We start from the raw sequence: 20,934 nt of genomic DNA, 5'->3' as shown, positions 1-20,934 counted from the left end.
TATGAATAGATTTTTGTCAAAATACTTCCTGTCTAATGAGCAGAAAGATAGTCCTGTTTTTGAGAGTAAATTTCTTAATGATTAGAATTCTGTGTTTATTTCTTTTTTATATATATAGAGAGAGAATGTGGTCTTGCTCTTGCTCAGGCTGGTCTTGTACTCCTGAGCTCAAGGGATCCTCCCACCTCAGCCTCCCAGGGTGCTAGGATTACAGGTGCGAGCCACCGCACCTGGCCAGAATTTTGTGTTTAAGTCTCATTATTGTAAATAATGCTTCAAGGAACCTGGGAGTGCAGATAACCCTTTGATGTATTGATTATAATTCCTTTGGATATATTCCCAGAAGTGGGATTACTGGGTCATGAGTTAGTTTTATTTTTAGTTTTTTTTGAGTAACCTCCATACCATTTTCTATACTGGCTGTATTAATTTATATTCCCACCAACAGCATACAAAAATTCCCTTTCTCCACATCCTTGTCAACATTTTCATCTTTACACAATGGAATACTATTCAGCCTTAAAAAAGAACAAAATTCTGTCATTTGGGACATCATGGATGAATCTAGAAGACATTACACTAAGTGAAATAAGCCATGCACAAAAAAACAAATACCATGATCCACTTACATGTGGATCTCAAAAATTTAAAGTCATGGACATAGAGAGTAGAATGATGATTTAGGATAGGTTGGGTATTAAGATAAGACTGCTGAGTTTGATACAAAACTGGTTAATGTTCAATGGGGGTATAAACAGTGAGGATGCTATTTCAATCTCTATCACACAAAAATGTACAAGTTAACTTCTGTCCTTACAGAGCTGTAAAACAGCCCAGACACTAGGATGTCAAATCTAGCACTGCCCTGAAAGAATACCCAGTTATCTTTTTGCTTATTTCCAAGTTTTGGATAATTTGTCTGACATAAGTAAACTTTCTAAATACCTGCATTATTTTGCCTTCATGCTTGGATGATAATTTGGCTGCATGTAGGATTCTAGATTTAAAATATTTTTTTCTGAAGGCATTGAAGGCGTTGCTGCATTGTCTTTTGGTATAGTGTTGGTAACGAGAACTTAAAGGCCAATCTGATAGATCTTTTCCAATGCTTGACTTTTCTCTCTTATGCATTTTAGATCTTCTCTTTACTTATGGTGTTCTGACATTTTATAAATGTTGTCTACATGTGAGTCTTTTTCACTCATCCCCCTTAGCAGTAAGTGGACACTATCAATCTTTATCAGCTTAGGAAAATTTTCTCCTTCTGTTTCCTTGATTATTTATGCCTTCTATGTTTTCTCTAGGACTCCTCTTGGACAGATACTGGACTTGGTGACTGATCTTCTATATCTTTCAACTTTTGTCTCACGTTTCACATCTTTGTTTATTTGCTCAACAGTCTAGGATATTTCCTCTACTTTCACTTCCACTCTCTGTTAAAGCTCTTGCTTTGGCAATTTCATTTTAAATTTGCTAAAACTACTTCTAACTTTTGATTACCACTTTTTTTTTTTTAAAATAGTAGCTTGCTATTGTTTTGGGGCCCAATATTTTCTCAAATTTCTGTAATGTTATTAATTGGAATTAACAAAAATAATACTCTGTTTCTGAATTATCTGTTTTCTCTGGGGAAATGTTCTTTTTGTTCATTTTGGTCTTTTTGCTATTGATGTGCAGTTCATTTGCCTTGAATGTCTTACAATTCTCGCGGCTCATTTATATTTTTGGATGAAGGGTGAGGATGGTAAATGTCAGCAGATGGTATAGATCTTTCCCCCCAAGAGTCCTCTCCCTGACTTGGGGTGGGGGCTGATAGGAACGGTTCCGTGTCAATGATCAGGCTTCACTTATGTCACAGGCAGAAAGTGGGCATGTGGGCTGGGTTCCCTTTTTCCAACTTATTCATTCACTTTCTTTGAGATCCTGATTTCAGCCTGGGGCAAACAATGAATGTGTCAGTTGTTTTACCTTAATGAAATGCGAGGGGGACGAGAGGGGCCAACTGATACAGATTTTCAATTAATTATCCAAATTAGCCGTCAGTCCTGTGAGCTTCAGGCTCGAGGGGCTCTCTGGGACTCTGCAAGAAGAACACATCCTTCCACATTTGCAGCTTTACTGTGAGTATGTTCTAGGCTGCAGCCTCCTCCGCTCTGAGTTACCCATCAACTAAAGGCTATAGACTTTCCAGTTTTCAGAGAGCCGTCAAGTCTATGCTCTTTGCCATACAGTTTTGGCTTGATCTCAATTTCAATTTCTTAATTGTCATTTCAGTGGAATTTGAAAGAGAAAGCTTGGTAGATGCGGGAACTCAGACCCCAACTTGGATATAGAACTTTTATAGCTTTTAAAACTGAATGCATTACTATGAACAAGTTTTCCTTGTTCCTTTAGGTATTTAGAAAGCATGAGAATCACTCCACTGTGTTGTACTACAATTTTCCCCTGAAGGACTTCAAGCAGGTAGGAGAATTTGTTCTCAAACTGTTGTTATTGTTGTTGTTTTTTTAATTCGTGTAGTTATAAGTTTTCTTCTTTTTGCCCTCACTGTTACCTTATTGCCACTCTCACAGGGTTGCCCTGTAAGATACTCTCCTCTTCTCGTTGGCTGCTTCTGTGGTACAGTAGACTATCCACAAAGCAAGAGGCAATCAACTTTGAGTGTGTTTTGAGAGATACTCCTTGAGCAACATGTATGAGCTCTAGGGCATGAATTTTGTGACATCCATTGTGATTAGCCTGTGGCTCTTTATCTTTATCTTCAGATAATTGAAAGATGCCAGACGAAGTGAACTCTGAATAGGACTTATAGATTTATTATCTTTAATAGGGCACTATTTAAATTCCTCATGTCAGTACTAATCATTTGCTTGATATAGTCTGTTTTACTATTTTTTTCTCTTAGCCATCAGTGCCTGCCAATTAATGATAATTCAACTCACCAGGAGTAAGTTTTTTTTCACATGAAGACCATTTATAATCAAGATACAATGTTATACTTAAGTTATTAATTAGTAGTCAACAATTTGTAAATATAGATTTATTAGCAAAGGTATTGTTTTTTCCTATCATTAGTTTTAACACCTAATGGCAACTCCAAAAGAAACTCACAAATTACAATAACTCAGCACACTCATTTCAAAGGAGGAAAATTTATTTCATGCTGTGATGCAAATTTTAGTAACAATTCAGTTGAAGTCACTTTTGTAGGACTCTGTTTCCAAAGCATTAGCAGCTATTCAAGATAAAACACATTACTTAACAAGACACGATATTTCAAAATGTTACAGGAGAGAAACACATGCTGAAAGGGAACACATTTGTTTCATTTCATTAGTCACAAGTGAACGCCTAGGTAAGTCATGATTTTAGATGTTTGTAATATCTCTATTAAGACGTGCAGGTCTCAATGATGATCAAGAATGGGTACAGCTGTGGAGAGATTCCAGCTGAATCAGGTGGGAACCATCTCTAAGGGGCCCATAAACACCCCTCCACGGACTTAAAACAACAAAAACCTTTATTTCATGGTGTGGTTCATGGGCACTGAGAAGCAAACGTCATCTCTGCTTGGGGACTCTTTTCTAGCAGGAAATTAAGGGGCTATTCATTGTGACAGGTAACCTGGAGAGTACATCTGTCGACAAAGATCCTGACTGTTTCAAGTAAGGGTGTCCTGTTGGGGAATAGAGGTTTTATGCCCAGTGATCAATAGGGTTGAAAGGATCTGGAAGAGAAAAAAAAATCTTCTTTTGACAGGTTTAGTATTGTATTGTGGGCTGGCAATGGCTAAGTAAAGAAACCAATCCCTGAAGACCAGTGTTTTGAAGTGACTCTTCATAGTGAAATATGAACCAAAATTTGTACAACCATCATTTATTGTATGAACACTAATTTGGTTTTGGCCTGATTATTTTAGCAGGGTAGACATAATAATTAGATGAGTGATTCATATCCAACACAATATAGTCACTCAATAGAATTTTTTGGTTCAGACATCAGAACCGAAAATGAAGCAAAGGAAAAATTTCCTGAGTCCTATGTCTACGCTCCAAAGAAAAGGAGGCAGCAGCCCTACAAAATAGGAAAAATAGAATCTACTTACTTAGTACTCTTCTTTCTCCTTGTCATAGAAATACACATTTTGAGGGAAAGGGGTATACCTAGAGTTTTAAAAATGGAAGACATCATTGAACTCTTTCATTTCTGTAGACTTTTGAGACCTAGTGATTTGCCCAAAGTTCCACAGTTAACTGATGTCCAGCCTGTTTTATTAATCAACAGAGTGTTCTCTGCCCATGATTCCCACTTGTTGCTACTTGGAAATACTATTTAGAGTCCACATTTTTTACGCTATGAGGCTGGGCTAAAAGAGCAATTTTTAGTTTGCTAGGCCACATAAGGGGAAATCTTGCCAGTTTTCCTAGGCAACATATAAGAGCTGGGTCACATCAGGTAGATTCTTGTGAAGAGATGATTAATAGTTTCAGAGTCCGAAAAAAGCAACTCAGAGCTAAGCCTTTCCCCTCCTTTATTGTCTCATAATAGCTGCTCCTTGTATGACATCTAGCTGTATCTGGCTTTTTATTTTTAAGGACCTCAAACTCTCTTTGGTTGCATTAGGGAACATCAAGTTGAACTGAGCCAACACAGGGCTGAGGGGCTGATTTTATCTTGCGGTCACCAAACAAATGAATAGCATTTGCCATTTGCTGAATCTTTTTTTTTTTTTTTTTTTTTTTTTTTTTAGACAGAGTCTCGCTTTGTTGCCCAGGCTAGAGTGAGTGCCGTGGAGTCAGCTTAGCTCACAGCAACCTCAAACTCCTGGGCTTAAGCGATCCTACTGCCTCAGCCTCCCGAGTGGCTGGGACTACAGGCATGCACCACCATGCCTGGCTAATTTTTTCTATATATATTTTAGTTGGCCAGATAATTTCTTTCTATTTTTAGTAGAGACGGGGTCTCGCTCTTGTTCAGGCTGGTCTTGAACTCCTGGCCTTGAGCGATCCTCCCGCCTCGGCCTCCCAGAGTGCTAGGATTACAGGCGTGAGCCACCACGCCCGGCCCATTTGCTGAATCTTTAGTACAAAATGCTCTATAAAAGTGAGAAGCTCCATGTTGACACAATTCAGCTGATATTAATATTTGCTGAAGATCTTACACAATGTCATCTCTGGACTTAGCACTGAGCAAGTCTTCCTGGAAGTATAGATTCTTTTGATATCACCTGGAATACAGATATGCTGGTAGCCTCTCTTTCATCTTGGAGGCAATGATTAAGGTAATGCTAGTCACTCTCCAGAGATAATTCTTGCCCCATAGACCATGCCCAGCATGAGGGTTAGGGCAGCTGTGTGTTGTGTGTATCATAGGATTGGAATGTGAGTTCAGGAAACTAGCCTTTCATAAGTCCTCCTACCATTGCGAGTAGTGTAGGGTCAACTTACAAAACTGTTTGTTTATGCCCTTCTGAGATTTGGCCCTGCTTATTTGGGGTGAGATGCGAATTTTCAAGCAGTTCATAGACATCTTGCATGTTGGGGAGACTCTGCCTCATGTTCTGGGTGACCTTTTGAACCTGAATACCAGTGCTGTTCTTTAGAGAGACTCTCTGGCCCCGGTATGCCTGAGCCTGTCGTTTACAGATGCCAAACTTGCTGAGTAGGATGAACACGTCCCTCTGGAAGGCCTTGGTGAAAATAGCATAGAGAAATGGATTGGCACAGGAGTTAAGTGGATAGAAGAGAACCAGCAAGATTTTGGAGTTGGAAACGGTGATGAGAGGCTTGTTCATCAGTGCCGACAGAGTGAAGAACGAGATCGGGGCCATGCACATGAAGTCGGTGAAGATCAGCACAGCCATCCTCTTGGCGATTTTGGTATCTTTCTCTCCTGGGTTGTACTGAGGATTTCGGACAGTGATGTAGATCTTCACATAACAGGAGCAGACGATGATGAAGGCCACAATGTTGAGCAACAGAACAAAAACAATATATGCCAGAGCAAGAGGGGTCTCAGTGTCCATGGGCAGGCAGATGCTGACCTTGGCATAGCTGCTTATTCCTACCAAGGGGAGCAGGGCGAGAAGGAAGCAGCTGACCCAGCCCCCACTCATGACGGCATATGCGTGCCTGAGGCGGATCTTCCTGTCCAGCCGCATGGCAAAGGTGATGGCATACCAGCGCTCCAGGGTGATGACTGTCAGTGTGTACACGGACAACTCACTGGCAAAGACAGTGAAGAAACCAGCTGTGTTGCACCCAGGACCTGTCTGCCAGTCAATGGCATGGTTGTAGTACTCAGAGTGAGTGTACAGGTCTACGGAGGCGATGAGGAGCAGGTATATACCCATGCAGAAATCTGCAAAGGCCAAGTTGCACATGAGGAAGCGTGGGACGGTCAGTTTGTAGTGGCTAGTGAGGAGGATAAACATGACGAAGACGTTGCCCAGGAGAGCCAGCAGACTAACAAACCACACCACAATTCTCAGGAACTTGTAGCCCATTATGTCTTCGCAGGGGTTGAACTCATCCGACTTGGGGGTACACACCATGTCTTCATTGTCCCCACATACAATGTAGTCATAATGGCTCTCAAAGGCCTGGAGGGTCTCTTCCTGGGGGTTTTTGAGCTCCTGGCCAAAACCAATGATCTCATCCTCTTGTTCTTCAAAGAAGACGTAATAATGAGAGTTTTCGTTGGCATCCTGGAACTTAGACGTTCCCTTGTACCCAACACTGCTGTCACCCGGATTCTCTTCATACTCCTGGTAGAAGGGGCCATTCAAGGCATTCACAGATTTTCTGTGACGCAAGCTCCGGATGCTGCTCCCATTACACATCAGGGACTCGAGGATTCTGCAAGGCAACAGAAATGAGTCACTGCTTGCTTAAAACCCGTGAATGGTTCCCACAAGACTTAGAAAAATATGCAAACTATTACTATGATATACATGATTCCACAAGATTCTACAGGACCTGGGCAAACCTGCCTCTCCTACATAATTTCCTATTATCTCCCTCCCCCACTGTGGTCCAGTGACATTGTTCTTATCTTCTGCAACCACTTCAAGAACAACAGTGATAAAAATGTATGAACGCTGGGACAGTCACCTTGGCTAGAACCTGGCTCTATTTACTAGCTGTTTCACCTTGGGCAGGTCTATGAAACTTGATTAATTCATTTGTAAAATGGGATAGTGGGAATATCCATTTCATATAGGGTTGTTAAAGGATTAGATGAGTTTATCTTTTTAAGGCTCTTAGAACCGCACCTGGAGCTTTGTGAGTGCCATATATGCGTTGGTTAACGGTATTATTATTATTATTCCTATTCAGAGCTCTAGAACTCAGGTTTCCTCTGCCTGAAAGACTCATGGCTGCTTCTACTGATTACTGAGTTTTAAACTCAAATGGCTTTTCCTCAGAGGACCCTTCCCTGTTCTCCTTAAATACATTTTCCCACTCTTGTGTTTATTTCCTTCATAGCACTGTCTGATGTTTTCTTATTTGTTTGCCTGTCTATGTTCTGACTTCCCTCACTAGTCTGTAAACAAAATGCAGGAGGGGGCTCTTGTCTGTCCTGCTCACTGCTATGGATCGGAGAGCACCAGGCACATGATAGGTGCTTCTAAAATACTTGTTGAACAAATGAATAAATGGATACTACCATGCAGGCATGATCATGAAAATAAGATTTATTTATTTTTTCCTAGCTCACCTGACCCACAACAAAAGGGATTCTTTAACTTGCTTCAGCTGCTGAACAGATTTTGATTCATCCATTGGGTTCTGGTCAAAATGCCTGGTGGACTGGCTGTTCTAACCTGTTGGAGGCTAAGGAGAAATCTCGACCCTAGCCCTGGTCCTGTCCTTCTCAGTGCCACACAATGACAGCACAGAATCTGCTATCACCATCCCCTACCCCACTCCTGGCTTTCTGCAGTTATTATGCCCACATTGATCTTCTTTGCACAGCTGTTCAGCTTTCCTGTTTGCTTCTGCCCCTACAACTAGATCCTGACTTTTTTTCTGACTGCAAATATGAGTGTAGAAAGTTAATAGATCCTTGTATAGAAACTGAGGGGAATGAATAAAAGATAAATGAAGGTGGAGTTAGGAGAATAGGAGGTTGTATAAGCATGAAGGGGGAAATAATGCAGGGTAAAAGTGCAGATGAACGCAAGATTCAGAGAAAGCATGCAGAGAAAAAGAAGGTCATCCCTCCTTTGCAGCCCTGCAAACAGCCTGACATTCAAATCATATATATCATAGTTAATATTAGCTGGGAACTTATGGCATTCCAGGTCATTCCATTTCAGGTTTTCTGTTTCATTTCGCATTTAATCTTCTCAAAACCCCTATGAATGATAATATGATCTCAGTTCTCAAAAGGCTCAAGGTGGTTAAGTAACTAGGCTGGGATGACACAGCTAGAAACTGGCAGAGCTGGCGTACAAACCCAGCTGACTCCAAAGCCCAGAGGCATGTAACCAGTGAGGTATGACATTTGCAAGGCACAAACCAATCAGGTAATGCAATTGTTTGTGTTGTTTGTAAGACTTCTTCATGGTTGTGGCTTCTAATATGTGTTGTAGTCTCTGATACGGGTTGCGTCTGAAGACCAGAAATCTTGTCCGTGTAACCTCTACAAGATCCTACATGATCTGGTTGAGCCTGTCTCTCCTATCTCCTACATCATCCCCTAGGACCTCCCCTGCCCTACTGCTATCCACAACATTGCCTTATTTCTCATCTGCAGCCACTTTGAGCCCACAGACTCATGGTGCCCTGTGGATTTCCTGTTTCTTATGAATGCTTCCAATTCTTCTCCACCTGGTTTTCAAACCATGAAGCATCTTCCCCAAACCAAGAAATGAATTAATCTCCCACCAAGCTCTTTGGTCACTTATTCCAGGCCCCTGCCACTTACCCTCTGATTTTCTTCTGATTCTTAAAAGCACAGCAGTGGCTTGGATAGGAAAGGTCAGCCCGTGTGAGGTGAAGGAAACTCAAGGAAAGTGGAAGTTTCTTAAGGGTCCAAGTGTTCCTTGCTATCAGTTCCTTCAGGTGCTCCAGGCCTTTGGATGGCAGGGCAGTGACACTGGTGTAAGACACATCCCTGGGAGGCAGAGAACAAGCAATGCAGAGAGGCAGTGAACCTAGAGGGTCATCTAATCCTTGGCCAGAAAGTCCAACAGGCCTAGATGAATGGGGAGATGATACGATACCTTCCGCTATTAAGTGTGTAACTGAGTTCTCTACACAGAGCCACTGGTCTAAGGAGGGATATTAGGCTTCTAAATCTATGTTATAATATAAGGAACTTCTGCTTTTATTGCTTGGAATTCCAGTATCCATCAGTACAAATACTATTTCCACAGACATTTTATTCTTTTCATCACAATACATGCAAACTCTTAGAATCACAGAGGAAGTCAATTTTACTCTGGAACTTGCCACCATATAAGTATTACAGAGTCTCAAGAAGCAAGAGAAATAAAATTGAGTAGGCTCAAAGGCACCTAAATTGCTGTCAGTCGCTGTGGGGACCAGGCTTTTGGGACTGATAAACTGCTCACTGATATGAATCACCACCAGTACCATGAAAATGTTCCAGTGATGCAGAGCTTGGGATCATAACCAGTTAGGTGTTGCATTCATGACTGAGAACAGCCCTCCCACCCCAGTTTCTTTAGAAGACTGTAAATGTATTCCTGGAAAGAAAACTCAAGGATGTATATTAACAATCTGAAATGAGATTCAAATCACTTCCAAAAACAATGGAGGGGTGATGGTGATGAGGCTAGGAACAATGTAGACATTAGTGTTAGTTACTAAAGTAGAATTAATTCACAGCTTTTAGTGTCACATGCTCTGTTCTTTTCTCAATCTCTGAGAGCCCAGGTTCTATCATATTTACTTACATCATTAATAGCTTGAATAAGGCCATGGATATTTAACCTGACATCTCTCTTATTTTATGTTTTATCAATTCAAATATTCCTTAGAGAAGGTATTAATAATTGCATCTTAAAGTATTTAATATTATTAGTAGTGTCAGATTAGCAAGTGAATCCCAATATTTACAACTGCTTCCCCCACGTCACTGTAATTGGACTTAGTTGGGATTTACATTCTCAAGGTTCAAGGCTGCCAGAACTTGCTACTGGTTTTTCACAAATATGAAGCTCATGTATTAACTCCATTCTCACCGTAGAATTGTGACTCTTGTGAGGGGGGTGTGTAGTGTTGGCTATTTTGTTTAAAATTTCTATAATCCAGCATTTCCCAAACTTGCCCTGTGGCAAGAATTACCCTTGGTGTTTGTTACTGTACCATCCCCAGGGGATTTTTAACATCAGGCAAGTACATTTGGGAAACTGGCATAAATAAATGAACAACTTTGCAGTCAGAGAGTGGAGGGATTTTCAGGCCAGCCTTAAGCACATTTGTGGAGGAAATGAAGCTGGGTTTTGCTTTCCTGCCTCATCCGTTCTTTTGGTGCATCTCTTTCTCTTCCAGCCGTGCTGTCTTCAAGGTGCGGACATCTTTCTGTCCAGTTTTCTGGGAGCAACTTACGTGTTTCTTTACCCAATGATGTTTCTTTCTTATCAGTGAAACAAGAGAACATCTCTTGGCTCATTTCCCCTGCTCTGTTGTCTGCTAGATACAACATCGACTATGTTCATTTGAGAGTGTTTATCCTTGCAAAGGAATGTGTTTGCATTTTAATAGGTATTTCTTGAGAAAACACTTTAGTAACCCATTCCAGTTACTGCATGACAAAACTCCCCCAAACTAAGCAGCATAAAACAATGATCTTTTCATTATGAGCATAGGTTTGGTGGATCATGAATTTGAACAGGGAATGGTGGGGATCGATGGTCTCTGTTCTATGATGTCTGAGGCTCCGCTGGGAAGACTTGAAGTCTGGAGTGACTCCGTGGCTGGAGGCTGGGATTATCTGCAGACTCCTTCACTGGTGTGCCTAGTTCCAGGGCTGAGATGACTACAAGACTGAGGTCAAGTGGAACTGTCAATGTGACCTCTCCATGTGGCTTAGACTTCTTACATTGTAGCAGCCAGATTCTGAGAGAGCCAGCAAGTTCAAGGGCAGGAGACATGGAACCCACCTCTTGATGGGAGGAGAGTCAAAGAATTTGGTGTCTTATTTTAAAACTGCCATAGTGGCCGGGCGCGGTGGCTCACGCCTGTAATCCTAGCACTCTGGGAGGCTGAGGTGGGAGGATCGTTTGAGCTCAGGAGTTCGAGACCAGCCTGAGCAAGAGCGAGACCCCATCTCTACTAAAAATAGAAAGAAATTATATGGACAGCTAAAAATATATATAGAAAAAATTAGCCGGGCATGGTGGTGCATGCCTGTAGTCCCAGCTACTTGGGAGGCTGAAGCAGGAGGATTCCTTGAGCTCAGGAGTTTGAGGTTGCTGTGAGCTAGGCTGACGCCACGGCACTCACTCTAGCCTGGGCAACAGAGTGAGACTCTGTCTCAAAAAAAAAAAAAAAAAAAAAAAATACTGCCATAGTGACCTAAGTGGTAGAGATATCACTGAGGCAGATATGTGGGGAAAACTTACAGCTCATCATTCTGCAAATTAGCGTTTCTGGTCCAGGTACCACTCTGGACCAGCATCAGAGTCACCTGTGATGCAGACCAAGCCACACCCAGACCACATGAATTGTAATCTCTGATGGCAGGGCCCAGGAATCTGCATTATTCAAGATGCTCTCCAGGTGACTCAAAAGCTCAACTCAATTCTCAAAGCATTTTTATGAAACAGGCAGATACTAAAATTCAGACAAAGAAACAAGGCATGTTGTGTCCAAAGAGATTTAGCAAACCAAGGGTGGAGTCATAACTATTATTTGGGTCTAGAGTTTTCAGCTTCAGTGTCCCAGGAGCTAACGCTTACCTTTAGGTCTCTGGAGTTTTGAACACAGATGCAGGTGCAAGTAACCCTCCAGGGACTCATTAGGAATCTGGGAGGGAGAAATTGATTGCATAGTTTGTCTGAGTGTCTGCAATGAGCGTATCCCAGTTGGTCTCTAGCTGGGTCCCATTTGGGCTGACCTGGGAGGGTGCTTGGGCAGGCATGGAAAAAGTAGGTGTTGGAAAATGTGTGTAAACCTTATGACAAAAACATTTGTAACACAATGGGTGTTTGGCATACAGTAGGTGCTTAATAAATGTTAATTCCTTTCTTCGTCCAATTTAGAGTTCACCTGAGCTCAAGCCAAAATCAAAGAACCTGATAAATACAGCTGTAGCCCAGACCTTGACTTGTATATCCAACTGCTTATATGCTATCTCCACCTGGAAGCTTCACAGGCATCTCCAACTTAACAGTCCCTTCCAAAATGTAGCTTTTGATCCCCTACCCCAACCCTAGTGTGCTGCTTCTCCATTTTCCCCCATCATAGAATTGGCACTCCTATCTACGCGGTTGCTCAAATTAGTAACCTTGGAATCACTCCAAAATGTTGGGTTTCCTCGCCGCCGTTGCTGCATCCACATTTAATCTAGCAAAAGACCTATGGAGTTTAATTCCAAAAGAATCTCAAACCCATGCATTTGCATCTCCAGTGTAATCTTCCCAATGCAAGCTGACATCATCTCTTGCTGCAATGTCTTTCTTGCCCACTCTTACTCCCTTCTAATCCATTCTCCACATAGCAGCCAGAGTGAATCGTAGCATATGAATTGAGTAATATCACTTTCCTGCTTAAAACCTTGCAGTGCCTTCTCACTGCACCATGCATAACATCTACTCTTCCTACCATGCCGTTTAAGCTCCTGCAGATCTGGCCCTTAACCACCTCTCCAACCTCATCTCAGGGATCTAAGGCCATTTGCAACCCAAATTAGAATCTCCCTGGGGTCACCTTGCTCCCCACTGGCATGAGCCTCTTAATATAGTTCTAAGTGTCCATTAAGCATGGTGCTTCTAAAGTGGTCCTGTGGTGCTCCATCCATACTACTTCTACATTTACAGGGTCAAGCAGGGTAACAACTGCCTTTTTCTGTTTCAATTTAACTCCCCTTGCAGTGATCTGCAGTTTTAGTTAGGCAGTCTAGGTGTTATCAGAAAGAAAGTTCTGATCTCCTTTATACTTCCCAATGGATGTAGTACTGCCTCTCTGTTCGGAGTATCTCAAATGGAAAGATTCTTCCCTCCAAGCTTACTGGTGTATCTTTATTTCCTGTCTTCCATCTACCATCGTCCAGGGCTTGATGCTTCACTGTCCTCATAGAGTCTCTCTTGTTCTTGTCCTGCATTCATAACATGAATATTTACAGCAAAATTAAATTATGCTAGACCCTTCCAAGCAGATGTCAGCTCAGCTGTGTATATATCTACAATCTCATGGTTCTCATTGCTACCACCTTAGTTTAGGTTTGAATTACATTTCACCTGAGTTTAGCAAAAACTTCCTGATTGTCTCCCAGAAATTTTCCACTAACCCCACCTTCAGGCTTAGGAAAGAATTTCCTTTATAAAATGTGGATCTTATCATATTGCTCTCCAGCTTGAAACCCACGGCTCCCTCTAAAATCTACAGAATAAGGTTCAAGTTTCTTAGAAGAGTAGCTTCCCTCTTCCTAGTGGGAGTCTCTTCCCGAATCTTGTGTCATATTCTTTCTTGATTTTCTCTCTTGTTTCACTGCAGCACATTTTCAAGTACTTTCTCAGAGAGGCTGTATGAAGGAGATATTTTCAGAGTCCTTGTATGTCTGAAAATGATTCTTTTTTTCCTACCCTTACATTCAATTGATACTTTATCTGGCTATTAAATTTTACGTTGCAAATCACCTTTCTTTTTTTTTTTTTTTTTTTTGAGACAGAGTCTCACTCTGTTGCCCGGATAGAGTGAGTGCCGTGGCGTCAGCCTAGCTCACAGCAACCTCAAACTCCTGGGCTCAAGTGATCCTCCTGTCTCAGCCTCCCAAGTAGCTGGGACTACAGGCATGCACCACCATGCCCGGCTAATTTTTTCTATATATATTTTTAGCTGTCCATATAATTTCTTTCTATTTTTAGTAGAGATGGGGTCTCGCTCTTGCTCAGGCTGGTCTCGAACTCCTGAGCTCAAACGATCCGCCCACCTCGGCCTCCCAGAGTGCTAGGATTACAGGCGTGAGCCACCGCGCCCGGCCGCAAATCACCTTTCTTATAATTTTAAGGCTTTGTCCTTTTGAATTCTAGCACCCAGTGTTGCTTTTGGTAAGTATAATACCATGCAAATTCTTGCTCTTTGGTCAGTGATTTGTTTGTTACTATCTGGAAGCTTTTCTGACCTTCTCTTTATCACTGGTATGAGATTTCATGAGGGTGTACCTTGATAGGGATCTTTTTCCATTTATTGTGATGGGTGCTGGGAGAAGAGGCGCCCCTTCAATCTGAAGACCTGTGCTCTTTACCTCTAGGAACTTTTCTAGTATTGTTTCTGGGATACGTTACTCCTCTCATTTCCCCTGTTTTCCCTCTGGAATTCTTAGTAAGTGGAAAAGGAACTTCCTGGAACCTCCAGACATATCACCATCTTTTCTTGTATTGTTCTCCTGTTACTTTATTAAATTGTCTGACGGAATTTCTTAACTGTATCTTCTACCTCTTCTATTAAAATTTAATTTTAGCTTGATGACCGCTGGGACCCTTCTCATTCTGTTTATTGGCTGGGACTGCCAATAGAAGGCTCTGAAAACACATTTATCAAATGCATGAGTACATTTTTAAGAGCACTTCCTCATGTTCTGTTTCTTTTTAAAATAGCATATTTGAGGAAGCACACCACTATGTTTAGGAGCATGGGTTTTAAATTCGGACTCTCTGGATTTGAATGCCAGCTTTTGCACTGTCAGTCACCTAACTTTTGTGTGCCTCAGTTTCCTTTTCTTGGTTCTGTTGAAAAGTAGCTGATGGTGTGTTTTTGATAAACATTAGCTATTATTTTTACTCATTGTCATTATTGTTATAGTTACAGGGATGAAATGTCTTCTCAGATTTATCTCAGCTGACTACTTATTGCTTTGTTAAAGGTTCTTGTCTGTTCTCTGCAATGTCTTTGATTCCTCCAGTTTCATTTCCCCCCACTTGTTTACCTTGGATTTGATCTTCCATGTTAGAAGCATTCTTTGATTGGTGATCCTTGTTTGCACATTCATACTTAAAACTGAGCTTTTCCACTGGCAGACTTTGCTTTAGGGCACTTGTGTAGGCAGTTGGCCATTATGTTGTTAGACCCTAAAATGCCAGAATATGGATGTCTTTTTTGTTTTAGAATTTTTCAACTTCCTCAGAAAAAAGACTAAATCTCTAGCTTACAGGGGAGGTACCTGCCTGTTGGCATTGTGCATAAACGGGCTAGAGGGTTAATGTTTCCAGAAATAAACCTTTAATTAATCCTGTTATTTTTAGCCCCAAGTCTCAGCCTTGCCAGATGCCATACCCCTCACTTCCAACTCCCATGCCCTTCAGAGGTTCTTCAGGGCAAAATAGCAGTCTCTGACTGTGCATGCCCTTGTGAGTGCTAAGTTTTGCCTGCCTTCTCTTCTGCCTTCTTTCATTCAGAGTTTTGTAGCTCTCCAGACCATGGATATGCCCTCACCTGTCTTCTGTGCCCTTGTGGATATACACATACTAAAAATTCCTTTCTTATATTTTTAGAGGCATCTCAGGAGAAAAAATAAATATTAGTTTAAGTGCATCGTCTTTAATTTTTAGTCATTACCCTATTTAGCACATAGCTCAGCTCTACAGAACTGTGCAAGAGTTTAGAACAAATACTTGTTGAGTAGTGAGCCATGCTAGGCAGTCTCTCAATGCTGGAGCTGATGGAGAAAGAGCCTCTAAGAAATTCCAAAACTCAACAAGTCAGGAATCATTTTATTTGAAGTGGTATCTTTTCCCATTCACCCAGAGTTTTATTTGAACACTTTGAATCCAGAATTTTTTAATAGTGTATCTTCTTTTCTAACATAAGACCTTTAACATATATTTAAATTTTTGTTTTGTTTTCTGAGTGAGAAGAATATGGAGAGTTGCTATCGGTGGTTAGGGGGTCTGGATCCATTTGTGAATGTAGCCAGATGGGCAGAAAGCTACAAGCTGGAGGGCTTCCCTTTGTCTTGTTTACTCTGGCACTTTCCTCAAAGAGCCTATCAAGTGATGGGCACTGAACTCCGTGAGAATTTGTCTCTAGCAAGTATTTACTCACAAATCAGAATGCAGCTGAGCTGAGCCTGGCAGACAGTTTGAAGTCTAATTGCATAGATCATGGAAATCATCTCTAGTTAAGTGTGTAGAAAGTAATAGGACCCGGATTTGGAGAGAGTTGGTCCTGCAGTATTATATACAGAGTACAATATTACTGAATTTAAATGATGCCAGGAAAAAAAAAGAGCCAACGATATTTGATGTCACAGGAAGACCAAATTGCTACTCAAAAGCAATTATGTACTCTAGTATCCCCAAACATTGGAACGATTTCCATTTTCTTGAGAGAGATTTTTGTGATTGATTATTATTTAAGATTAGCTTTTGATGAATTCAATTGCAAATTAAATAAGGATTAACTGGCTTGCTAATGTTCCAAATGCAATTGCAAGTGTCTTTTCTGTTTTCTGTTGTAAGGAAAGTAGATTTTTCTAAAGGTCAATATGTAGAAGTTCCACCATGCTAAACGTGCAGTCACATCTGTAATTGGTAGAGAAGATGCATCTAAAAACAGAAAGATTAATTTACTGCTTAAAAGACCGTTTAATTAATTAGTTAATACTGAATTAAAAATAACCTAAGGGCTTAAAAGCTATAAGTTCAAGAGAGTGAGTTTGTCTATTAATGTGTTTAAAAGAATTTAGAAACACAGTATACATTTATTCAGGTACAGTATGTATTGATTGCTGTGTCTGTCTCAGGTATAATTCTAGATGCTAGGGCTATAGCAGTACCCTAAACGGCAGCAATTCCTGTTCTCCTTATGCAGGAATGCTGTCCTCACAATCTAGTGAGAAAAAAGGGCAAATTAAAGAAAAAACATGTATATTATATGCTTATGATAAGTGCTATGGGGAAAAGGAATACAGGGAAGAGGAAAGGCACAGCCCAGAAGTGGGGTCACAATTAAAGATGAGAGGATGATGTACGGGGAGGCCTCATTGAGTAGATAGTTGAACAAATGTCTGGAGGAGGTGGGGGGAGAGCCGTGTCGATATCTGGGGTGAGGGCATCACAAGCAGAGGGACAAACAGTGTAAAGACCCTGAGGTAGGAGTGTACCTGGTATGTTTGAGGAAGCAAGGAGGCCGGTGTGGCTGGAGCTAGGACAGCGAGGGGATGGGAAACACGGGAGAAGTCAGAGAGGTAGTGGGGAGCCAGATGGTGTGTGGCCTTGTAGGCCACCAAAAGGACTTTGTGTTCCCATCAAAGTGAGATCAAAAGCCTTCAGAGGAATGGCACAATCTGACTCATTAAAAGGATCATTCTGACTGCTGCTTTGAAAGTAGCCCAAAGGGAGTAAGGGGTGGAAACAGGGAGACCAACCATAGACAGGATGATGCCGTGGACCAGAGTGGCAGCAGTGGATACACTGAGCACGGCTGGAGTTTGCAGGTGTTTAAAAGGTAGACCCGATGGGAAATGCACCCTATAGAGATATTTGCACTCCTATGTTCATTGCAGCGTTATGCACATTAGCCAAGTATGGAAACAAACTAAGTGTCCATCGATAGATGAATAGATAAAGAAAATGTGACACACACACACACACACACACACACACACACGGTGGAATATTATTCAGCCCTAAAAAGGAGAAAATCTTGCTATTTGTGAGACCCTGGATGAACCTAGTGGCATTTTGCTGAGTGAAACAAGTCAGACACAGAAATACAAAAACTGCACAATCTCACTTACATGTGGAATGTAAAGAAGTCAAATTCATAGAAACAGAGTAGAAAGGTGATTGCCAGGGGTTAAGGGAGTGGGGAAAATGAGCAGATTTTGGTCAAAGGGTATAAAATGAGTAAGTTCTGAGACCAAATGTACAACATAGTAATTACAGTTAATTGTAATGTATTGAATACTTAAAATTGCTAAGAGAGTAGATCTTAAATGTTTCCACAACAAAAAAAAGTGTAGTATAAGAGATGATATGTTAACTGTGGTCATCACTTCATAATGTATGTGGATATCAGAACATCACATTGTCACTTTACATTTTTATTTGTCAAAAAAAATTTTTTAAATAGAGGCAGCATCTCCCTCTAAGTTGCCCAGGCTGGATGGAGTCCAGTGGTGTCATCATAGCTCACTGCAACCTCAAACTCCTGGGTTGAAGCGATCCTCCTGACACAGCCTCCCTAATTGCTGGGACTATAGGCATGCGCCACCACACCCAACTAAGTTTTTAAATGTTTTGGTAGAGACGGGGTCTGGCTATGTTGCCCAGGATGGTCTTGAACTGCTGGCCTCAAGTGATCCTCCTGCCTTGGCCTCCCAAAGTGGTAGGATTACAGATGTCAGCCATCATGCCTGGCCAAAAAATATTTTTTAATGTAAAAAAAGTGAGACAAAATGACTTTGGTATTCATGGATAATAACAACAAAAAGGTATTTGGGTGGCACTGTCTGATGGCATGTGAGGCAAAGCTGAGGAGAGGTCTCAAGGAGGAGGGAGGGATAATGCCCCAAAAGCCACCACCAGGAGGAAGAACATCTGCCCCACTCCATTTTAGATGAATTGCTGATGCTTCTATGATGTGAGTAAAATAACTAGCAGGTCTTAAAATTAGATATTCTACTTTAAGATCCCTCAAAGCATTGGTGCCCACAAGAAAATGCCTTTAATTTTTTCACATGATGATTGAATTGCAGCATGAATTTGCGATTGTTTGTCTATACTACTTAGCTACTGTGTTTGTTCATTTCCAGGGAACCCATGAGGAAAGAGGTGTCTTTATTATAACTTTAATGCCAAGACAAACACTTATAAACAGAAAAGTGAAACTGTTCTTGCCCCATCTATAGGTTTGACTTGAAATTATTCATCATTCATCAAATATTTAGTGAGTTTCTGCTATGGGCGAGACTTTGTTCACGGCAGAGGGATTACAACAATGGAAAAAATGATGGAAAACCTTATCCCATTGCATTTATATATGGAGGAAGGAAGACAGAGAGTAAATAAGTACAGTGGTCTTCCCTTATTCTCTGTTTTGCTTTCCAAGATTTCCAAGGTTTACCTGTGGGTCAACCATGATCCAAAAATATTAAATGGAAAAGTCAAGAAATAATTCATAAGTTTTAAGTTGCGTGCCATTCTGAGTAGCGTGATGAAATCTTGCACTGTCCTGCCTGAATGTGAATCATCCTTTGCCCAGCAGATCCACACTGTGGATGCTACCTGCCCTCGTCACTGAGGAGCCCTCTTGGTTATCAGACAGAAAAAAGCAGTATAGATAAGGCTCTATACTATCCTCCGTTTCAGGCATCCGTGGAGGTCTTGGAGCATATCCCCCAGGGTAAGGGGAGACCACTGCAGGTAAAAGTCTAGAATGGTAATAAGCATCACAGAGAAAACAAAGCAGGGAAGTGGGATGAAGAGTGGTGAGCAGTGTGTGAATTAAGCTGGGCTTTCAGAGAAGACCTCAATGAGAAGCTTACACCCATTAGGCAAAGTCTTGAAGCAGGTGAAGGAGCCAGCCCGTGGCTATCTGGGGAAAGAGGCTTCTAGATGGAGGAAACAGCTAGTGCCCAACCCTTAAGGTGGGAATGTGCCTGGGTGACATGTTCAGTGTGGCTGGAGTAGAGCAACGAGGAGGAAAGAAATAGGAGAGGAGATCAGAGAGAACGGGGTATGGGTGTGGGACAAACAGCATAGGCCTTTGAAGCTAGATTTGAGGACTTTGGCTTTTCTTGGGTAAGATGATAAATTCCTGGAGGGTTTTAAGCAGAAACTCAAGAGAATGATCAAGTAAAGTTGGAGAATTATGACAGGTACAAGAATAATTGTACAAAAAACTGGTTGACATGGTCAACTAGGAAGAGATTGTGTTTCTGAGTTAGTGCTAGGTTTGCACCCTAGTGCTGCCCTTCTAACCAGGTGCCCTCAGAGGACTTACCTGATTATCTTTGTACCTCTGTTTCCACATTTGTTAAATAGGGATAATAACATTTACTACTGAATTGTTAAAAAATAGTATATCACTCAAGGTGATACACTATTTGTAAAGAACCTAGCACGTAGCTAAAGCTCAAAAAATCTTATTATTAATAAGAAAATACTTGTCTGAACGTTCAGGTGATCATCAATTACTAATCTTTTTCTTGCAGTCCACGTGTACAAATAAAATTGATTTGTAATTCAGATATCGCTATTATCCTCTTTTTTCCCTCCCTCTTGAGTTTGCCTAATTACATTTCTTTTTTTTTTTTTTTTTTTTTTTGAGACAGAGTCTCACTTTGTTGCCCGGGCTAGAGTGAGTGCCGTGGCGTCAGTCTAGCTCACAGCAACCTCAAACTCCTGGGCTTAAGCGATCCTACTGCCTCAGCCTCCCGAGTAGCTGGGACTACAGGCATGCGCCACCATGCCCGGCTAATTTTTTGTATATATATATTTTAGTTGTCCATATAATTTCTTTCTATTTTTAGTAGAGACGGGGTCTCGCTCTTGCTCAGGCTGGTCTCGAACTCCTGACCTCGAGCGATCCACCCGCCTCGGCCTCCCAGAGTGCTAGGATTACAGGCGTGAGCCACCACGCCCGGCCTACATTTCTTTTAATGTATGGAAGCCTATAGCATCCATGACCTATGACATCGCATGGAGATTACTCTCCCAGCATAGTGGATCCTGCAATGGAAAACTGCCCATATACTATAATTCGGTAAGGTCAGCGTCTACCCCACAGTGACAGGAGG

General features: G+C 41.4%; 1 protein-coding gene across 1 annotated transcript in view; it reads right to left on the bottom strand.

Annotated features, from left to right (window-relative positions):
• Positions 1-5,443: 5,443 nt before the first annotated feature.
• TSHR (thyroid stimulating hormone receptor) overlaps positions 5,444-20,934 on the bottom strand; it is a 134,931-nt gene continuing 119,440 nt past the window's right edge. Inside the window, exons 9-10 of the mRNA XM_069465189.1 lie at positions 8,932-9,120; positions 5,444-6,857 (exon numbers count right to left, since the gene is read on the bottom strand). Of these exons, the coding sequence (XP_069321290.1) occupies positions 5,444-6,857; positions 8,932-9,120 (1,603 nt within the window). The remainder of the gene's footprint in view (positions 6,858-8,931; positions 9,121-20,934) is intronic.

This window comes from Eulemur rufifrons, chromosome 2, assembly GCF_041146395.1.
Source record: "Eulemur rufifrons isolate Redbay chromosome 2, OSU_ERuf_1, whole genome shotgun sequence".
Classification (NCBI taxonomy): domain Eukaryota; kingdom Metazoa; phylum Chordata; class Mammalia; order Primates; family Lemuridae; genus Eulemur; species Eulemur rufifrons.
Note: the sequence above shows the minus strand (reverse complement) of the source record. Positions and strands in the feature narration are given on the sequence as shown.